Source organism: Micromys minutus (genome assembly GCF_963924665.1).
Source record: "Micromys minutus genome assembly, chromosome: 7".
In the NCBI taxonomy this organism is placed as follows: Eukaryota; Metazoa; Chordata; class Mammalia; order Rodentia; family Muridae; genus Micromys; species Micromys minutus.
This window is the reverse complement of record NC_137976.1, coordinates 27,937,736-27,961,338: the sequence shown is the minus strand read 5'-3', so window position 1 is coordinate 27,961,338 and position 23,603 is coordinate 27,937,736. Positions and strand designations below refer to the sequence as shown.

At 35.5% G+C, this 23,603-nt stretch overlaps 1 protein-coding gene across 7 annotated transcripts in view; it reads right to left on the bottom strand.

Annotated features, from left to right (window-relative positions):
* The window catches only part of CADM2 (cell adhesion molecule 2), a gene marked incomplete at both ends in the record, with an annotated part of 927,734 nt that overhangs the window by 150,383 nt on the left and 753,748 nt on the right, over positions 1-23,603 (bottom strand). For 5 of the 7 annotated variants that reach the window (XM_080918671.1, XM_080918673.1, XM_080918675.1 and 2 more), the window contains 2 exons: positions 1,885-2,022; positions 4,615-4,767. The exons of 1 other annotated variant lie outside the window; for it this stretch is intronic. In XM_080918671.1, coding sequence (XP_080774797.1) covers positions 1,885-2,022; positions 4,615-4,767 — 291 coding nt within the window. The remainder of the gene's footprint in view (positions 1-1,884; positions 2,023-4,614; positions 4,768-23,603) is intronic. One more of the 7 variants, XM_080918676.1, reaches the window with a different exon arrangement.

The following is a 23,603-nucleotide window of genomic DNA, read 5'->3' as shown; positions in this document are numbered from 1 at the left end:
AACCAACAGATTGGTAAAATGTCTATATAAAAGACTAGGAAAGAACTTTTTCAATACCACATCTGATAGAAGTTGAATATCCAATATATACAAAGAACTCAAGAAGTTAGACCCCAGAGAATCAAACAATCCTATTTAAAAATGGAGTGTAGAACTAAACAAAGAATTTTCAACTGAGGAATATCGAATGGCTGAGAAGCACCTAAAGAAATGTTCAACATCTCTAGTCATCAGGGAAATGCAAATCAAAACAACCCTGAGATTCCTCCTCACACCAGTTAGAATGGCTAAGATCAAAAACTCAGATGACAGCAGATGCTGGCAAGGATGCAGAGAAAGAGGAACACTCCTCCACAGTTGGTGGGGTTGTAAACTGGTACACCACTCAGGAAATCACTCTGGAAGTTCCTCAGAACATTGGACATAGTACTACTTGAAGACCCAGTTATTCCACTTCTGGGCATATACCCCTAAGATGCTCCAACATACAATAAGGACACCTGTTCCACCATGCTAATAGCAACCTTATTTATAATACCCAGAAGCTGGAAAGAACCCAGATGCCCTTCCGTAGATGAATGGATACATAAATTGTGGTACATTTACACAATGGATTACTACTCAGCTATTAGAAACAATGACTTTATGAAATTCCTAGGAAAATTGATGCATCTAGAGAATGTCATTCTGAGTGAGGTATCCCAGTCACAAAAGAACAGACATAATATGCTTTCACTAATAATTGAATACTAATCCCAGAAAGCTCTGAATACACAAGAAACAACTCACAGACCATAGGAAGCTCAAAGAAAGAAAGAAAGAAAGAAAGAAAGAAAGAAAGAAAGAAAGAAAGAAAGAAAGAAAGAAAGAAAGAAACAGAGAAAGAGAGAAAGAAAGAAAGAAAGAAACAGAGAAAGAGAGAAAGAAAGAAAGAAAGAAAGAAAGAAAGAAAGAAAGAAAGAAAGAAAGAAAGAAAGAAAGAGAAAGAAAGAAGTCCTTCCAAAAGTGGAAGCCTCAGTCCTTCTTAGATAAAAATAAGTGTATAGCATCCCCTCAGAGTGTGGTATACCTAGACCTTAAATCATTAATAATTCATTATATTTAATCTTTACACACCAAGAAAACTTTGACTATTTCCATGTTACATTTTGTTTTACATATACTTTTTGCTCATTGTAACTAGTAAGATTTCAATGCATACTATCCAAGCTTCAAAAAAAAAAATCAAGTACTAACAAAAATATATTCATATAGTTTTATGCACATATGCTTTTAAAATTCTGGACATTTATCTCTGCTTTTTAAAATAAAGTTTTTAAAAATTAGAAAAAAGAAAATAAAGAAATAACTCATACCATCTTCCCGATTATAATATATAAGTATGGGAGTTGAAATAAAGGTTGGTTTACTATTCTATGTCTTTAAGTATAAATCTTAAATTTACCTCCTTACATGAGCTTATTCTCTGTTCTTGTTTTCTTTGAAGTAAATATTAGTTCTACAAACAGTGAAGTAGACAATGATCATATTAAAGGTTTTTATTTAGTTAGTGTGTGTTTCCTGCTTTGCTTATATGCATGTGTGCATGTAGAGTTCAGAAGAAAACTTGTAGGGGTGGGTTCTTTCATTCCATCACGTGGATTCCTGGGATCAAACCCCAGACAGCAGGCTTGGCATCAGACCTTTGTACATACAGAACCATCTTGCTGCCTCATAGTGATGATAGTAATACACATTTTGAAATGAAATAATACAAAGCCACTGAATCTCATCAAAATTATATCGAATACTAAGCGATAATGTGGTCTGAAGCATATGGGAAACTCTGTTTTAACTCATCGTAATAGTTTCATTAATGACTATGGTACTCTCCCCATTCTTTACCTTTGATTTCTTTGTCATTTTTGAACCATCTTATATCAGCCGCAGGCTTACTGCCGGATGTCTTACAAGTCAGCTGCATCAGGTCTCCCTCCATGACTGGTGATGAAAATCCACTAATCTGAGGCTTCTCTGGAACACCTGAAATGTAATAAGGAAAATGAGTGTCAGACTCCAGTTTTGACCTAAACTTCTCTATCCTAAAATAGGCCTTTTTTGGATATGGCAAATATTTATACATAGCATCCAGAAAGAATTCTAAAGTATACATACTTCATAGCAGTGGTTAAATAAAAATTATAAAATTTCACCTGTAAAAATAGCCTTTGAAAGCTTTAACCTATAATTCCAATATTTGTAATTTACCTGTGTGGTAATATAAGAAGCTAAAGTGCATTCGAGGTATATTCATAAAATATTTTCCATTTGTCAGGATTATAATTTATCTAATCTGGAAGCTTTCATTCCTGATTTTATAATTCTTAAACCTTTAAATGAATCATTATATTCCCTATATTTTACACAAGAAAATTAGTTTATGAATAAGGGAATCATGCATGCTTACATCCATACTGACTTTTGATTCTTTTACAGTAGAGCATTAGTCCCAGTATTTTTCATTAGAAATGCGATTGTGTTTGGAGATTCATGATATCTACCTACTATTTTAATCATCACGACTTTGTTCTATTTCAAATCACATTATGTAAATAATTAATCCCTTAAAATATATGTGAGTGATTTGGAAACATAATATACACTTAAAATAGATTTCATTGGATTCGTGTGTGCAATACGTATATGCATGTGAGTGACTATGTACAAGTTCAGGTGGAAGGCCATAAAAATGACATGGCTAGCATGTAGAAGTCCCAGATAAATTCCTGAGCTGTTCTTCACCTTCTACCTTGTTTGAGGCAGATTCTTTCACTTTCTCAGCCACTGTGATTGCTGGTCCACATACTTCCTAAGAATGCTCCATCATTACTTTCTATTTAACTACAGGAATGCTAAGTACAAAATCCCATACTACCTGACCAGGCTTTTTATTTTAAAGATTTATTCATTTATTTCATGTATGTGAGTACACTGCAGCTGAGACACCAGAAGAGGGAATCAAATTCCATTACAGATGGTTGTGAGCCACCTTGTTGTTGTTGGGAATTGAACTCAGGTCCTCTGAAAGAGCACCCAGTACTCTTAACCACTGAGCCATCTCTCCAGCTCCCCTCACCAGGATTTATTGTGGGTACCTAGTGTCTGAATTCAGCTCCCTCGGGTTATGCATGAAGTGCTTTTACCTGCAAAGCCTTCTCCACAGCCTGAAAAATCACACATTTCCTATCCTATATTATTCAACTATTTTCTTGGAGATTTGTTGAAATATCATGCAGCATTTTTCTTTAACAAATGTGCCTGCAAGTTGTCCTTCTTTAACTTAATTTCTGAGGATTTTAAAACGTAAGAATATTAGAAAGCTCCAGCATGAAAAAATACAAGGAAACATTGACAATAAAGATAAACTAGAAATAAGCTCACTTTTCTTAACTAGCTTGTTGGTCTGTGTGGGCTCACCTGCAAACCCGTTAAAAAAAAATCAATGTTATACTGCAATTTAATAAACTGTACTCTGTAGTCATTTATTTTGTGAGTCTTGAGTTGGCTCTACAGAACAATGCATTAACCTTAGGCAATTGTTATCTTGGAACATTCCACTTTAGTGGATGTATCTTGTCCTTAACAGCAAACTTGTGAAGATTTTTATGAAATAGTTCCAGAGGGACTTTCAATGAAACATATTTCACATCCCAAGCACAGAACCAATTTACTAGCTGGATTAACTTTAATATTCCTACCCAAAAGGATGTTATGCATTGGCTATTTTAAATGCAACGCTGTGCCTTTATCTATCTAAAAAGGAAGGCAAGCTAGGGGCAAAAGAAAAAAAATCAATCTTTAAATTTCTCAAACTTGTTCAGTACACAGGTGCGTTTCAATGAACTGCAGCAATTTCAGCTGACTAGAGCCCTGTGGAGTCAATGAGCTCTGAGCTGCGGCTTTATTGCCTCTGAATCTCTACGAATGCGTTGCTTTTTTATGTCACTTTAACCTTTTGGAAAATAGCCTGATACTTAGAGGATAAAAGCACAAGGAAGCTACAAGCTGCATGCACAAGTGACATTATGTACTTCATTTATGGATCTAGAAAATACACATTTTTCTTCTTTTAAATAGAGACACAAGGAAAAGTCGAGGCCATTAGGATGCACTAGGGTCTGAAAAAGAGGTCAATTTTGAAAGCTACAGGTTATTAAAGGAGGACCCCACCAGGTGACTTAGACAGTAAGATAAAGAACATCCTTTGCACATGAAGTAGGGTCATTGTGCTCAGTGTTAGATCACTGTTTAAATGTCTTCAAATCACACTGCGTATATGTGACCCTGAGAGAAAATTAATTGGAAGAAGAATAAATTTACACCTAAGATGCGAAATGGCATCATGCTTTTGGCCATCTACTCTAACCTTTGTATCTGCCTTTGTCCGTTTCTAAGATTAAAGCAGCTAAGCAATTCTTAAAGGTGTTTTTTTTTTTTTTTTCCTCTGAGGCAGCAATAAATTAAATTATGTCTATTGATTTGCTGTTCAGTAAATATTTTCTGATTGAACCACGCTGTAGCAGGGTCTATTTTTCTGAAAGTGTGATTCCATTGGTGTTGGTGTCTAGCACTTACCCAGGACAGTGAGATAGGCCTTGGAAGTTTTGACAGGCATTGTAAATAAGGAGCAGGTGTACTGTCCTTCATCCGAAAGAGACACATCACTGACACTGATGCTCAGCTCATGCCAAGAAGCGCGAACCAGCTCGATCCGATTGTCCCTTAAAGCTGGAAAGAGAAAATATCGAGAACGTGACTAACATGCAACAACAATCATATTTAAAACATAGATTTTTGGACACAACGGATATTTTATTGAACAAGACATTAAGTGGTTTTCTCCTGAGACATGTAAAGAATATTTCAAGTATCTATATTTTGAAGCATAGAACAATTAGGTGTTAATCACCAAAGAAATAGCCATTTAATTATGTGATCAAATTTCAGCAAGGAAGAAGTTGATCATGATTAAGAATGGCTTTCATTTACATCCATTTCATAGAATAAATAATGATATTTGCAAAAATACTATGAAAAGAAATGAAACACATTTAAGGAACTGAGATTGCTAGGAATCTTACAAGATACCAACAAATAATTTCTGTATATTAAAAAACTCCCTGTCATAAAGACACTTACCGAACATTATTTACACAAGAGCTGACATTTAGCTGAAAAAGTACTCGTGTCTGACCTGTTGCTTCCATTTGCACTGATTGGGTAATGTACTATGATAATATATTCTTAGGTTAAAATCGCTTTCCTACTGCAACTACTTCTAGAGTGTTTGCTAGAATCGTACAGAATTTGTACATGTTCACTCAGTTGGGAGGAAAAAATGAAAGTTTATTATGTACTTCATTAAAAAAAAACAGTAAAATCTAGTATCCAGCATGAAAGATCTGAGCGTTTTCTTGCTGACAACTAGCCCCAGAAAGCAAATAATTCCCCACTATATTCTGTGATTTGTTTCCATTAGAAACATAGAAAGATGCCATTTTTCACCACCCCCCAAGTCTTGCCAGTGGAATATCTGCTTCCTAGAGTGACAAGTCTAAGGTAGAAATTAGTGTCCATTCATGTGTAACTGAATAAGTCCATTGGACCAGATAATACCACAAAGTCTGACAAAAACTGGACTCTTCTGTGAAGCATACATAAAATATAACTGCAGACCAGGGACTGATTTTTTTACTCTGAAAACATGCTAAAAGTACCTATTGTTAGCACTTAGAATTTCTTCTAGGCTCCACCCAACAGTTACCTAGCAACAGCCTGATAGGAGCCTGGCTTGCTATTACAAAAAGACTATTTGGCCTTTCCTGTGCTCTCTGACCCTTTTCTCTCTTTCTGATTCCTCTCCCAATCTGTCCTCTCTCCTTCCCGCTTCCCCTTCTCTCCATGTGTTCCCACAAGCAGCTTCTTCTTTCTCTTCTTCTCTCCTCCTCTTTCACCTCTTCCTTCCACCCTACCCACCCTCCCTCTTTTCCTCCCTCCCACCCTCCCTCTCTCCCTCTCTCCCGCCCTCCCTGACCCTCTTTTTCTCTGCCTCCTTCCTATGCCCTCAAATAAATTTCATTTTATACTGTGACTGGTACATCAGGGCATGGGAGATGCCTCAGCATGGGTCTGCTAACCCCCTACCGCTTCACCATAACTGCACTTTATAAAACATATCACCTCGAAACAATTTCCTATACTTTTGGCTCCCAGACTTGATGTCACAAAGATCCCTGGGTCAAATTCACTAACTAGTCACTTATTGCTATTCTTACTATTTATATTCTTCATAGAACTTAGAATCACATAGGAGAAAAAACTTATCCAGCACATAGCTATTAGGGATTAAATTATGTTAGTTGAGACAAGAAGGTCCATATCTACTGTGAGTGTCACCATTCCTTGGGCTGACATCCTGTACTGAGTAAAAGGGAGAAAGGCAGCTGAGCACTTCTCTGACTTTGACTGGGGGGCGATGTGCCAGCTGCCTTTTGTTTCTAATACCACTGCTTCCCTGTTATTATGCACAATATTTCCTGGAGTTGAAAGTCAAACAAACACTCTCTTCCTCAAGTTGCTTTTGTTGAGTATTTTGGTTAGGAACTAAGGAATGAAGACACTGCCCATAACAAATACCAGGAAAATCATCTTAGTGAAGAGAGTAACCAAGGAACCAACACTAATTAGAATCAGATATTAGAATTTTTCTGAAAAAGATTTTGAAACATCTATCATGACTCTAAACACAACTGAACAAGCAGTAAGTAATTACAAAAGGAGAATTTTTTTTTAAAAAAAGAAAAGTTAGTAGGAAAATGAGTTTGTTTTAAAAGTCACAAAATCCAGAAAATGAAACCATCACATTTGTCCAGCAACAGATTAATGAATTAAAAAACACATAGTAATATGTACAGCCTGACTTGATATAGATCTAGAAATAGATGAAATTATAACATTTGCAGGAAAATGAGAGCCATTGCAAATCATTATATTCTAGAGTAAGCTATGTTCAGATAGACAATGCTTATGTGTTCTCTCAAAGGCACAATCTAAATGTGAACTTGTAAATGTATATGTAAGTGCATTTACAAGTGGGTTTTTGTGTTCAGACCTAAAAAGGTGATCATGAGAGGGGAGGAGGAGAGGAAGAGATATTATAGGAGGTAGACATTTGGATGTCAGTGAAATGAATGTACTAGCAAAACAAAATTGGAGGAACACACTGGTTAGGAGTAAGGAGTACCAGCTCGAAGTAAGGACCATGGAAAGGACAGCCCACCAGGGTAACGGACAGGAGTAAGCAAAACATGGTGATGTATGTATGCAAAGATGCTGTAAACTAATGTTCCCACCAAAACTCCTCCCAGCTACATACAACATGGTACAGGCCATACTGATCATCATCATGTCTTTCTGGGTTTCCACCCATCTTGCAACTTCATGGGGAATCAACTATATCTGCTTGTATTTCAATTTCTTTACAATATATTTATAGTGACAATTGGAAAAGTATTTTGAGTTCATAATCTTGGTGATAAACTGAATATTTTAATGTCCACAATATCTTAGTCAGTTAATTTACTAAATATGCTTAGCGTTTTATAGCTTATACTATATTTGCTCTACAAAATTTACTTCCTTTGACATCTAGATCTAGGATTCAAAAAAAAATAAAAATAAAAAAATTAATGTAAATTTCAGTATTTATCAAGGAACTTAAACACTTAATTCTTGACAATGTTGTCTCTGTGCTTTGTATTAACACTAACAATGACACTATGAGATGGAAGAGCAAACAGAAATCTGGTACAGGATTTCATAACTGACACTCATGAACATATATCCACAGTTAAATGTACATATAATCAAATCTAAGACCCTGTTACCAGCTTCGTAACCAGGCCACCACTGTTTGAAAGAGTCTCACTCTGTAGACCAGGCTGGCCAGAAACTTGTGACATTCCCCCAGGTTCCCTGGTTGGAAATGACTCACCACTCACCATCAGCCGCTGCCTTCTCACCATCTCAATTTCTCTGTGAGTTTATTTGCTACACAATAAAGCTGACAGACAAGGTTTTTGTTTCAGTCAATGTTTTAGGCAGAACCTACCTCTACAGTGTTGCCTGTCCTTTCAAGTCCATGAATTCTAGGATGTTATCTACAGCTTCCTTTCAAACAGCGTTTCAAGAACGAGAGGATAAAGAAAGGCACACAGTATGGATGCTGAGCAACTGAGTCGGTTCCGTGAGAGCAGAAGCCACACTCACTGTTTCAGCACCCTGAGTTGGAGTTATCTGCGCAGTAGGTATTCAGTGAGTGGCAATTGAAATGATACTGAGAGTCAAACTCTGCCTATGTATGATAAAAACGTTGTGAAAAAGACCCGAACTGTAAAGTCCTCTTTCGTATCTCCCCGAAGGATCCCTGTGGGACCTAAGCTGAAACAAAATTTCCATTTTCCCTTTAGACAGCTATGAACATAAAAAACATAAACATCAGGTAAGTAAAAATTTATCAAGGTTATAGCTTGCTGGTGAGTGCTTATAATGCCAAATAAGTGATGTTTAAAAATATGACTTTCCCTCCCCCACAGTTTCCAAGTGAACACAAACTGGTAATTAATCAGATACTATAATAATTATTTAGCCTTTGTGGACAATAGGTTCCAAATACAAATTGCTAAAATAAATGTAATATTATTGTTCAAAGTAAATTTAGTGTTTTTAAAAAATCCCTTTGAAACACAATCCACACATAATTTCGTTTGTTTTTGTTTTGTGTTTATTTTATTTTTGATTGTGTTTGTCTTTTTAAAGAACTCAGACTGTTAGCTTAAAATATTTAAATTATCCCCTCGAAGCAATTACAAGAGAAGCAATAATGTATGTTTGTAATAAAAGAACTTGTAAGTCTTCAGAGAGATTAAAAAGTGAGCCAATACGTTAAGTAAGGCATTCTTGGGTCACGCCTCATCAACATTTAGGTGCCTGCCACCTGCTCAGAATGTGATTAAATGGTTCAGGGCTCTAAGTTCTGGAGAATTTAATCTTAGCTGCAAATAAGCACTGGCCAATGAGTAAGAATCCATTAAACAGTACTTGACTGAGGATAAAATTATTTCCCCAGTACACCATTAGTCTAAATGGTTCATCAATTATACAAATGCAGATTTACGTTTCATGCTTGGTAAAATAAAATCCTAAGACATCTAGAACGGGAGGATTTTAGTTTTCACCTCACATGGGTGGAAAGGTACTGGGATATTTAGCAATTTATATATTAATTGATTTAAAACTGAACGAATTTAACAGGAATCCTGTGAATGTATTATTTACCATTATTTAAGCAAGACACAGGTAAGAATGCTCATGGGATAGCATGGTGGTACAGTGCCTGCTTAGCAAGCATGAGATCTTAGGATGAAGAACCAGCATTTGCACTCAGGTCTAAAGAAATATAAATATAAAAACTAGCAAGAAGGAAACAGCTAACAATTTGCACATACTTTACAGTTTTCCCATCTTTAATGTTGTGCTTAATATAAGTAACCATGTACATTTTTAAACATACATACATACATACATACACACACACACACAAATATATATATATATATATATATATATATATATATATATATATATATATATATATATATATATATTCCTGAATGCATAACTATAGCCTGCTCAGACTGGTTAGCACCATTTTATGTGTGTTTTTAGGGCTGACCATTTGGCATTGGATAACCCAATGGTGTGCTCTCCTCTGGTAATGCGATTTCTCCTAAGCAGCATTCTTTAGTTTCATGCAGTTCTTTGTAAAGGATAGAGGCCTCATGCTCATTTGCCTCACCCACTTTAGCATGTCTGTGATGGCTGTCCTTGTCAAAATGCAGAGTGTTGAAGCCCATCCCCATCTCCATTGCCATGGACCACAAGTCAGCTCTTGTATCTGGGGCTCAGGAGTCACTGTGGAACTTCGGGAGGAAGAAAAGATTGTAAAAGGAAGGGACCAAGGGAGTTTGCAATGAGATTCTGTCTCCTAGTAACATAAAACAATTGCACCCATAAAGTCTTACCTAAATGACCGTCTAAATATGAGCTGAATGAGGACACTAATGATAAACATGTTTAACTGGAGCCGAGGGTATACTGGGAGGAGTTTAAGGGGCAGCTGGGGATTGTGGTTAAGAAGACTCCATGCTATTCAAACAAGAGCAAGAAATTAAGAAATGCTCAGAGAAGGAGAAACAGTCTTTCCATAAAAGAGCACACTAACTGATTATCTAATAGCAAGTGGTCAGTCCTGCAAACATACATAAGTACCATCATGAGCAGGTTTTATTTAGGATTATATGTGTATATACATATACATATATGTAATATGCATTGCAATTAATGCAATGCCAGATGCCAGAAATTTGAAAGAGGTTAAGGACAGGCATATAGGAGAATTTGGAGGCAGAAAAGGGAAGGGTAGAATCATATTATAAACTAAGGAGGGGTATATGGAGGAGTTTAGAGAGAAGACTGGGAAGGGGGTGATGCCATTATATCTCAAAAAATAAATGAGGTAGAAATAATAACGGAAAAGAAGAAAAAAAATCTACTCCCTGATAGTCTTTTTTTTTTTTTCGTGTTTTATGTGTTTATAGCTCAGCAATCTTGTTTGTTGTATTAAAATGTTTCTGTCCTTTGTAGTAGAAAGTAGAGCCATGGAGTTTCATCTAAAGCACACAGATGAAAGATCAAGCCGGTCATTCTTTGCCTGTTTTGTTCTTTTGCAGCCAGAGAACATAAAACAATCTAAATCAATCTTCTGGAAAATTGGTAAAAACAGCCATTACTTCAGAACCATTATTTGGTATATGACATTTTAGGCTGTGCTGAATCCTTACTGAAACCATAGTAAATGAAGTTTTGAGTAGAGATGTGAAGCAAGCCTTAAGAATAAATCTGGGAAATCTGTAGCTACTGTATGGCAGATTTTCAACAGTGGCATCTGAGATTGTGAATGTTTGCCTTTCTTGTGGAGAGTGTATAAAACCAGAGGCAGCACATACTAACTCCAATACTTACAATCGCTTATTATGAAACATTTGAAAAGGAAAAATCTTGCCAAAACTAAAATGTACTAGACACAAATAAACTTATGATGAAAGGGTAGTGTTTTTGAAGAGTGAAGCTAAACTCCTTGCTAAGTGTCTATTGTTTAGCCATTTTGCCTTAGCTAGAAGCTGCTCCTCCGCCCTGCCTTCAGGACCAACTCTCTATTCTCACAGTCAGATACGTCACATCATCAACACAAACAGCCTCTACAGCACATGCACATCCCTGCAGTTGTCACTCTCTGCAAGATCATGGTTAACCCGTTTGTAGTATAACATGCGGGCCTTTGAGATCCACATCCCTTTTCTGCTTTCCCATCTTTCTTTAAAGAAACTTAAAGAAATTCATGTGTATTTTGTCTGGCATCAATGAGAGGCGAGGCCTTTGGTCCAGTGAAGGCTCATTTTCCCAGTGCAGGGGAATGCCATGGTGCTGAGGTGGAAGAGGGTGGCTGGGAGAGGGAGCTCCTTCCTGGAGGTAATGAGAGGGGCAGGGGGACGTGATTGGGGGAAAGGAATAACATCTGAAATGTAAATGCAGAGAATATCCAATAAAAAATTTAATTAAATTAAAAAGAAAAAAAGAAAAGTCCGACATTATCTTTTCAGATGTCCTCAGTTCATGCACACCTTTAACTTAATTGATGCTGTCCTTTCCGATGTATCCTGATTTCCTGTCTACTTTGAAGCATATTTGAGTCTTCTGTTAGGTTCCCAGAGTTATGGCAGTGCGAGGTCAGAGGTCAGCCTTCTCTTCTGCATTATCTCCCATGCTTCCAAGAGCCTTTTTTGCATAAAACTATATGAATATGTTTTTGTCAGTACTTGACTATTTTTACAAAGGTTTGGTAGTATGTGTTGAAATATTACTAATTACAATGAGCAAAAAGTACATATAAGACAAAACTTAACATGGAAATAGTCAAAGTTTTCTTGGTGTGTAAAGATGAATAAACATAATGATTTTTAAATATCAAGAATTGCCACAAGGCTGCATTCTTAGCTCTTGGATTATTAATGATTTAAGGTCTAGGTGTACCTTACTCTAAGACTGTGCTATACACTTATTTTTATTTTTTCCTCAGAAGGACTGAGGCTTCCACATTTTGGCCTTCCTTCTTTTTGAGCTTCATATAGGCTCTAAGTTGTTTCTTGGGTGATCAGAGCTTTCTGGGGCTAGTATCCAATTATCACTGACTGCATATTATGGTCCACCAGTCTTTTAAAGCATCGTGGCATGATAAACTTTGGGTATCATAGCTGCGTATGAGGATGGTCCAACTGACCAGAACAACTAACACAGTGCACTAAATAAAATGCCCACGCTCTCTATTTAATATGACTGCATAGACGTGGCAGAGACATGTGTAAAAAAAATGGCAGTGCCATAGACTAAGACACCTCGAAGTAGAAAATTAAAAAGAAATTAAAAAAAAACATAACCAGGAAAAATGGCATATTAGCAACTAACCATGACTTAGAAACTTCGTTTGTGATGGATCCCGGCTAATATATTTTTATTTTATGAATTTAGACTTAAGAAAAGTTTGATGCTTTCGGTTTTTCAGTTTTAGATCTTTCAATATTCTTGTTCATATAATACCAATTACAACCAGTAGAAATAAAAAAAATAAAACTAAGGTGTAGTTCCAGAATGTGTACATCAACTTATAGTCTAATTTCATTAAACTAAATGTAAACGTCTTTAAATATCTAAACTTAATTCTAACCACTTAACTAAAAATAGAAGAGACCATTAAGTGCACTATAAAATGTTATTTTATACTGACCTATGTTTAGAAATCTTCATATACTTGTAAGTAATGTTGTTTCATAACCTCTCTCATGACAACAGAAGGAGAAAGAAGAGTGCAATGACAAACTGTAATCTCTATTTGTCTCTAAGTATCTAGATCAGGGATACTTAAAAGTGTCATGGTCATGATTCCTTCTATTCATTTTTCATTATTGAAAATAGATTCTTCTTTTATTCAATACATTCCGATCACAGGTTCCCCTCCATCCATTCCCCCTCTTGCCCCCCCCCCCCGCACTGCCTATCCTCTCACGCAAATCCACTACCCTTCCAGTTTTAAATGCAGAAAAGAGCAGGCATCCAAGAGACAACAGCCAAACAGGGCAAAACACGTTATAATAAGATGAGGCAAAAAAGCTCTCCTTTTAAGGCAGGACAAAGATACACAGTAGGAGAAAAAAGGTTCCAAAAGCAGGAAACAGAGATACATCCGCTCTCATTGTCAGGAATCTCGCCAAAACACCAAGGTAACAGCCACACCATGTCCGCAGAGGACCTCGTACAGACAGCCATAAAGACCCTGTGTGTACTGTGAGCCGATGTGAGTGTGAGCGCTCCTTAGGGCCACGTTCTCCTAGTGCCCTCTCTTTGGAGTTGTAAAGGTATTCTTGAGAATATAAAAAGAGAAACCTGGACACAAGTCTAGCCACAGAACTTTCTCTTTCATTTTTATTGCTTATTTTATTTATTTACATTTCAAATGTTATCCCCCTTCCCAGTTTCCCCTGCACAAGCCCTCTAGCCCCTCCCTCTCCCCCACCTCTATGAGAGTGCTCTCCCACCCGCTCACCTACTCCTGCCTCAGCTCTCTAGAATTTTCTATCCTGGGTCATCAAGTCTCCACAGGACCAAGGGGCTCCCTTCCCAGTGATGACAGATAAGGCAATCTTCTGGTACATATCCAGCTGGAGCAATGGGTAATCACCCCCTGCCCTGTGTATTTTTTGGTTGGTGTTTTAGTGCCCGTTAGCTTTGGGGAGTCTGGTTGGTTTTTATTGTTGTCCATCCTATGATGTTGCAACCCTCTTAAGCTCCTTGCCCTAACTTCTCCCTTGGGGTCCCCGTGCTCAGTTGGTTGACTGTGTACATCTACATCTTTATTAATCCAGCTCTAGCAGAGCCTCTCTGGAGACAGCTACACTGGGTTCCTGTCAGTAAGCACTTCTTGGCATCAGCAATATTGTCTGGGTTTAGTGTCTGCAGATGGGAAGGATCCGTAGGTGGGGCAGTTTCTGGATGGCCTTTCCTTCAATTTCTGCTCCACTCTTTGTCCTTGCATTTTCTTTTGACAGGAGGGATTCTGGATTAGTATTTTTTAGGTGGGTGTGTGACCCCATCCCTCAACTTGGGGCTGTACCTACACACTGGGTATGGTCTCTCCAAAACTACCTGCCTGTGAGATGTGCTAAGGCGACAGTGGCAAACTAATGTTTCATTTACCTTGTGTGCCATGCCACAAGAGGGAGCCCATGTCCTACACTGACTGAACAGCCATGAACAAGAGACTTGATAGCACAAAGCCTTCCTTCAGAACCAAACACAACTGAAGAAAAGAATCAATGAATTGAATTCTAACACTGTTACACTCATAGATTGGTGCCATGTCCCATAATCATCACAGAGGCTTCCTCCAGCAGCAGATGCCAGTGGCCTAAAACTATGAGCCTAAATTAGGGGTCTCCATAGGGTGTATCCTCACAGAAAGTAGAGATCCCATAGAGAATGGGGATAAAAAATTCTAAGAGTCACAGAGGTCAAGATTTTTATTTATTCAAGAAATTTTAATGTGACTCTAAATTAACAGGAGAATTTAATTGGTAAACAAATCAAATATTTACTAATAATAATTCATAAAAACATTTTAAACAATATAGTAACACACTCATGCTAATGGGATGGATATATTGCTTAGTTTTACATAAAAATTAAATATTTTGGAAATTTTCATATGATGGGACATAGAGAACTTTAAAATTTGTCAGATCTAATTTACACTTCGATTTTATAATTTGATTTATACTTTAATTTTATAAGTAAAAAGAATGCTTTGCATAATACATGGTAGTACAAGAAAATATATGTTTAAGAATTTTCTGGTTTTTATAAAAAATCTATTCTAATTCTAGTACAAGATTAATTTTATGCCTCTTTAAATGATACTTGAGTCAGCAACTCAATCATTGAGTTTTAAAATTTCAAACATTGGAGTAACACAATCCAAAGGCACACTAATGTTCTACTTAGATGGTAATGAGTGATTTAGGATCAATATTTGAAATATTTGATTTCCTTAAGGAAACCATTGTATTTCTATATGAGCAGAAAGCCTAGCAAATATGATAACCCAAAAACTTCATAATGACATCAAATCAGGGCTCAGCTTTCCAGAGAGAACCCAGTAGCTTTGCATTGTCTGAGACAGGACCACTTTAGAGAGTCCACGAGAGTTCAAACCAAGGTGGTGGTGAAGTCAGGCAATTCGGCCTGGGAAGTTGCTAGAAACACCTGCTTCAGTGTGTGTTTGATTTTAAATTAATTTTGTGAGATGAAGAATGAGTCAGAATGTTGGATGGGAGAATCATTTCTGAACAAGCTGGAAGAAATGGAAGTATGGTTCTTAGTACTTTGGTTTGTCAACCATAGCAATAGAGACATGAGTAGATGCACATATAGCTTGGAAATAAAAATATTTTCCTGCCAAATGATCCATTTCTTCGGTATTATTTACTCCTGGCAAAATAAAATAAACTTCATTTCTACTAATTGTGTAGGGTTATTATTTAGTACAAAAGACTTTATGTCAAGAAGAAAAGAAGGTGCTATTTGACAGATGATAGGAAAGTACAAAATGTAACTTTATGAAATGTTGATTTTCAATGAGGAATATTCAATGATCTGTGATTTCAAATACTGAACATATAAAATAAAAAAGGAGTCTCTCCTAAGAGTGACAAATATTAATAAAAATATGCACAGCTGCCCACCTAGGGAGCTACAATTTGACATCTTTAGACTTTAAATATATTTTAACCCTTGAAGGTTAAATAACTCATGAGCATAAAATGTCAATCATTGTTTATTTTATGTACCAAATGCCCAAATGCTATGATACATGTAACAATAGTCATACCTGCTGAATAAAAACCATGTTTACCTACAATTTTCCCTAAAGATGAATGCAGCACACCTGTATTCAACATATATCTGCTCTATTTTTAATTTGAGTAATTTTATTAGGAAAAAATTTCCAAAGTTAAACACACAGTTTTTTACATTTTTCAGGTCATAAACAAGCATGACATCTTCTGTTCTTCACAACTAATTATAATATTTTGTTTGATGTTTCTCATATTCTTATATTCCTTGAAATAATTTTCACAAAATTTGATATACTTTGAATTTGAAATAGTTCTCTATTTAGCCTAAATGCATAGAATGATAAAGTAGCATGATATTTGAAGTGGACAGTTTGTAAGTATTTTGTCCAATACCCTACAACATAGTAGTCTTCTCATAGACATGAGAAATTGGCATGCTACAGCTACCTACATAGCTACTACATTCAATTGTGAAGTATAACTTTCACAAGACATTTATATCACAGGGACAAGAAAACTACATGCCAGGCTAAGACATAAATGCATATAAGATGGTGCTTTGTGAAGAAATCCATCCACTTTGATAGAACAAGAAAATCAACTAGTAAAATTTGGTTGCTTGAAACTTTGCATCACCCATATTCTCTGAAAGCCTTCAGTTGGTGTTTGTAAATTTGGAAGGAAAGTTTATGCTTATGTCCTATAGACAAGAATCCCCAATGTTTACTTCCTAGAACCTCAATTTTTAAAATAGTTTAGCTCTGTGCTTGTTAAGGTGAAAGCAATATTAGTTGAGTTGAGTGAAATTTTTCTGCTCACATAAACTTATATGAACAGTGGACATCTAGGAACATGGTAGAGAGTTAAGAAATATTTCCCTTTCCAAAATTCAAGAAGATTATAAAGAAACATAAACTTTTCCCCAATGGATCTTATCTTTCTATATGAATTACATAATAGTGTTCATTTCTTATATAAATCTGTCACTAAATGTTCAAATAACTGTTGTGCTTTCTCTTTAATTTCAAACTTTCTGTTACTTTATAATTTACTTCTATCATGTGACGGGGAAGGCAAATATTTCACAAAGAGAATACATCTGAAAAAATAAAATGGTTACTTTTTTATAATTATACATTTAAATTCAAAAGAAACTAGTAGATGTCAGGATAAAACTTTTGAGATTCACAATTTTCAAGATAGAATTTTGAAGCTGACATGGTACTTTTTATGAATTACTTGAAATATTTACTAAACAAGTTAAAATTTTATGTTTTAAAAAGTAAATAATACAATTTTAACTTTATTTCAGTAAACAAAATTGTTTTTCAAAACTTTTAATGTATTCAATTCTATGTTATTTTATGTCTATAGCATTCAAACTTTAATTATAAAAATTAAAGCACATAGAAATATATTCAATGTAAAAATAGAAGGGGAAGAATTCTTCAAATATTACTACTATTAAATTTTCTGATCATATAAGCATTATTACATTTTATCATTTATTCTATGTGTATGTGTATTATTTAAATTATATGTCCATATTAACAATATATATTATTGTAAGCAATTGTATGAGATTACAAATAATTACCTGCAGCAAGAATAAATGCAATGCGACACTTAAGAGAGAACAAAAACCACATTTGTAATTGAGTTAGTTGATATGAGCCAAGAACACATGAAAAACTTATGGAAGTAACCATATAAGTCTTTTGAGTATGAAAATAGTAGGAATATGTTATTAGGATTTTCTTTTTAAGTTCCAAGCTTAGTGATTTTTATATTCTCCTTCACTTTCCATTATATTTAGAAGTCCACACAGAACTTTATATGTTGCTGCTCTGTTCTGTCCTTATCAGAGAGGCTTCCACAGTCAGCAGATTTGGATTGGGTGCAGACACCCATAGCCAGATGTCATGGGGAGAGAATATAAATTAGATGTTTTCACTGGGTCCCTCCCCTTGAAGTTCCAGGATCCTATGGAAGAGAGGACAGGAAGATCACAGGTGTTACAAGGAATGGAGAATATCAGGAGAACATGGCTCATTGAACCAACTAAGCAGGGCTCATATGGGCTGCAAAGACAGCAGGGGCAAGCGCTGGTTCTGCCTGGGTCCATACTTGGTCCTCTGCATGTATGTTGCGGCTGTTACCTTGTGTTGTTGTGGAACACCTAACAGTGCAAGCAAGTATAGCAATGCCTTTTGTTGCCTGCTTTTCCAGTCTAGATTAAGGGCTTTGCCTTTTCCTGTTGTATTTTTGTCCTTTCTGGATGTTGATTACAAGACTGTTGTTTTTGGAAGAGGAAATGGGTTGGGGACGCAGTGGGTGTGAGCTCAAATGGCAGTGGGTGCAGCTAGGAGGAGTGGAGGGAGAAGAAACTCTGGTTGGGATATATTGTATGAGGAAAGACTTTATTTTCAATATAAAATAAAGCAAGAAAAAATGAAATATACATCAAAGTAAATATATATAATGGAATGTAAAATACAAGAATGTATTGCATTTTATTGCTAAATATGACAATCCATCTGTTACCTTCTATTTCTACTTTGCATTATGGTTGAAGTGAGACATACTGAGAAGCAGAGTTCTGAAACCCAGAAGGAAAGCTCTGAACTCATACTTCTCTTCCTAATTCTCAAGAGGAAAATCCATACTGTGATGTATGCCCTGCTTCAAAGGCCCATGTACTTGCTGACTCCGTAGTTTTCACTTGAGCTTTGAGATTGGACTACCAGGCTTTGAGCTCTGCTTGCCTTTGGATATATCAGGAGCTTAACAGTTATCTATCCTACACTATGGAATAGATCCTAGCTCTCCCATTGAGTGTTTCCCCTGAGATAGTAAAGGCCACTTGAAAGGGAAGAATGAACGATACCCTTTTAGTTCAGAGAAAAGTTAAGACAGATGCGAGGCAATCTCAGAAATTGTTTCTTCCTTATTCCAAAACTTACTAAGATCATTTAACAAATGCTTTCTAGAATTTTACAAAAACAAACCTCCCATAAATACCCAAAAACAACAACAACAACAACAACAACAACAACAAAAACAAATCTTCAAATCAAGTTATTGGAATCAAATCACAAGCTTCTTAGAGAGTCAGGTAATCTACTAAGCAGATGTTCAATGGAGGAGCAATACACTTGTATCATCAAAGGTTGTTACACTAACATGCTCTCACTTCGATAATAAAATTATGTCATAATGAAGAAAGTGACAATGATGACGATGACTGTGATGATGATGACAGGGTGTTGATTATTGGATCATCAATTTTGTTCTATTTACTATATGAAAAAATAAGTAATTGCTTACATCGATAGTCTTACTTTGACAGTACATTTTTGGGACATGTGCCAGCTAGAACTTTGTTTTTTCCTTTTTCTATGTTGATCAAGGTGTCCTTAGACTCTTGATTCAGTTTCTAGGACTACACATTAGTCCTAGATTAAAATACACTGTCTTATAGATACTAGTGTTATTTCTTTTTCAAAGGTAAAATCTGAAATCAACAGACAGGTTAGAAAAAATTGCAAAGCCACATGACTAATACATAGCAGGACATGAAGAGGTATTCAAGTAGGCTGTCTATAGAACCTATTGTTTGTTAAGGATTTACATTCAAGTGACTTCTTATTCGGTATTTAATAAGACTCATAGTATTTCTGCAGCAAATATCTGACTATTTCTCATTATTGCAAAATTAAGTATACAGCTAATCATATAAACTAAGCAGACTACCCAAAAGGAAGCAAATGCTTTGTTCTTTCTTTCCTTCTTCCTTTCTTTCTTTCTTTTTTGACTGAAAAATTGAGCAGCCAGAGAATTCCAAGATAGAGTATTTGAAAAATAAACAGATTCTATCACCCAGCCAGCCTCTTAGTGTGCATGTTGTAGTAAGAAAGGTGGCAGCCCAAAGGCATCTAAATAGGAATTGAGACTGACACCTTCCACTGTGGACAAGGGAGTTCAGTATTTTCTTTCTTTTTTTTTTTTAAAGAGTTAAAGATTCTTCAAGCCTTTACTTTTATTTATAACTCATATTCATACTAGATACTAGATCTTTTTTTTAAACAACTTTATTTTACAAAACAAAGATAAATGTACAGATTTTAAACATTTTTTGCTTAAAATTATACATTTTTTGTCAGTACTTTTTTTCAGATTTTAACATAATTTTTACCTAAAACTATAGGAACATATTTTTTAGTCAGTACTTGATTTTTTTCAAGGTTTGATAGTATGCCTTGAAAACTTAATAGTTACAATGCGCTAAAGTACATGTAAAACAAAATGTAACATGGAAATAGTTAAAGTTTTCTTGTTCTGTAAATATTTTATTTTGTTTTGTTTTGTTTTCTTTATTTCTTGGACTTCATACAGTCTGTGAGTTGTTTCTGGGGGAGTGCAAGCAGTATTTTCAGTCAAACCTAAGGTAGATGTTTAGGAACAGGAAATCATTTGAAGCAACATATCATGATGCAAAATATTCATGATGTAGAAATCTGTTATAAGATTCTGAGTACCCAGATATGTTAGAAAATTTGAATCCTACTAGAGATGTACAGAGATCCTTGTTATTAAATTGGGTATTGTATAAGAAAGTCACATTTATGTGCTATCTGCTGTACAATATGACTATATAATATTTATAGACAAAATTGGTATTATTGCCAATTAAGGTGTGATTTTTTTCTTTCTAAAAATTGATAAATATAGGGAATAAAATCTAGACATTCAGTATTCTTATGGCTCTCCTTGGTTCACATTCAGGAATGGATAAGGGAATGCTGATTTTTCATCTTCTCTTAAATGAACTCCCTTGCCTAGGGGTCCTCAAGAGTTGACCTGAACTCTACTCCAGAATCTAATTTCATCTAGTGAACTACTTAGGAATGAGATCACCATTTTTATGGCAGAAATTGGTTTTATCTATTTCCCACTCTGTACCTGTCTCCTAAATGATGTGAGGGTTAGATCATCAGAGAAGGGAAAGTAACAATTACATTTACCAGGGCCCTGCAGAAAACTTTTATGGGAAAGTCTCTTCAGCCTTGTCAAGAACATATGATATGCCTTTGGTCAGTATATGGACTTATTATGGGGTTACAAACCCTTTCATCTCCTTCAGGAAGAGCAACAATATCAACTGACAAATCCCCCAGATTTCCAAGGGACTAAAACACCACCCAATGAGTACACATGAAGAGCCCCATGGCTTCAGCCGCATGTGTAGCAGAGGATGGCAATGTCTGGTATCAATAGGAGGAGAAGACTTTGGTCCTGTGAAGGTTCGTTTCCCCAGTGTAGAGGAATGCCAAAGTGATGAGGTGAGAGTGGCTGGTTGGGAGTGGGAGCATCTTCATGGGAGCAAGGGGAGAAGGGGAAGGCGATGGGAGAGGGTAGAAAGGGGTTAACATTTGAAATGTAAATACATAAAATATCCAGGAAAAAAGAAGAAAAAAGGACTTATCATTCTAAGCTGCCTCAGACATAAAATGAATTAAATCTAGATGGGCCAATCAGTAACTTGGTAAAAAGAACACATCTCAGAAAGGTAAATTCACTTAACTCAATGTTAAAAGGATAGAAAAGATAATTTATTTCTTTAATTAAATGATATACAATTTAGAACATATATCCACATACATTTCTATGTGTTTATAAATATACACATATTCCCAGACAGAGAACATATACAAAGAGAGAGAGATAAACAGAAAAACAAAGACATAGAAAACTTATTTCACACCTTAGTTCAGACACAGTTTCCTGTGAAGGGCTGTCAGATGATCAGTAGGGTAGTTATTTAACTCATGTCAGTGCTGAATTTTAAACGCTGGTGGAATGTTTCTGCTCTCCTCTCCTTCAGTGGTGGAAGCAGAGCTTATTACATATCTATGTGATGAAAATTCTGATTTGCCAAAAGGCCATTATAATGTAATGGCCAAAAACCATTTTTGAATTAACAACTCATTACTTAAAACTTTAAAATTTAAGAATTTAAGGATAAAGTTAGTGTCAAGAATTGGATTCGAGAGTAAAATGAGTCCTTTGAAAATATTATGTTTCCAAATAAAAGGACATAATGCTAAAAGATTATAGAAAATATTATAGGAAGTAGAAAACATCTCAAATGTTTCAAATTCAATATATTGCAAGAAGATATAACCTTCACTCCTTACTGCTATCAGGAAACCACTGAAAATGTAGAGTTAATATAAAAAAGAGTAAACAAGAAGAATGATATGAAGACAAATAAAGGATTAGTTTGGAGTTCTAAAGAACTGAACTCCAAACTAAATGAATTCAAAGCCATAAAAATACTGCATTAAATAAAAGTACTGTTAGAGGGGAGTTGCTTGAAACCTCTGTGAAAGAGGAAGAAAAGTAGAAACAAGGGGAAAATGATTGCATACCCACAAAGAGAAATTACTGAGAAAAATCATGCAATGATGACTACAATTTAAGCAAGACCAGTAGCATACATTAAACGCCACAATTAATCTCTATTTTCATTCTGAAAGTTGTTAAATCCCTGAAACAAGGATCAAATCTAGTCACAAGTCTGGAAAATAAAAGTTATAAGAAGAAAAAATGTTATAGCTTTTGATGGGTTGCATATTCTTGACCCAAGGAGTGGCACTATTAGAAAGTGTGACCTTTTTGGAGGAAGCGTGTCACTGTGGAGGTGGGTTTGGAGGCCCTCCTCCTAGCTGCCTGAGTATGCTCAGTCTGTTCCTAGCTTTCTTCAGATGAAGATGTAGAACTCTCAGCTCCTCCTGCATTATACCTTCCTGGATGCTGCCTGCTCTGGTCTTGATAATACTAGACTAAATCTCTGAACCTGCAAGCCAGCCCTAATTAAATATCCTTTGTAAAACTTGCATTGGTCATGGTGTTTGTTCACAGCAGTAGAACCTTAACTAAGACACCAACATTATTTTTTCATCATGATATTGACAGAGAAAGAGATTGTATGCTATCTGAGGCTTTGGAGGAGGCGTGTCGGGGGAAGCTGTTTATGTGCTTTTCTGGTGAAAATAATTTTAAAATACTGCAGAATGAAAATAAATGTAACTACCTTGTCAGTTACAAGAAAGAATTGGCATATTTGCCCCATTCTAATGGAATACATTTCAATTCTTACCAAGAATTACTAGCAAAAATAATAATCTTTGTATTATTTATTATATAAAAATGTGAATAAACTTAATAATTGGCTAATAAACGATCTCTTATGTCAGATTAGAAAACCTGTATGATTGGAGCATGAAAGTTAGTACATCAAGAATATAAGATCCATTTTGTTTTGCATGTACGTTATGCTCATTGTAACAAGTGAGATTTCAATACATACTATCAAACCTTTAGAACAATTAAGTACTTACAAAAATATATTCATATAGTTTTATGCCAAAGTGCTTTTTAAAATCTGTACATGTATCCCTGATTTTTAAATAAAGTTGTAAGAAAAAATAAAGATATAACCTTACTTGTAAACAGAGGAATATGAGGTGTTCAATA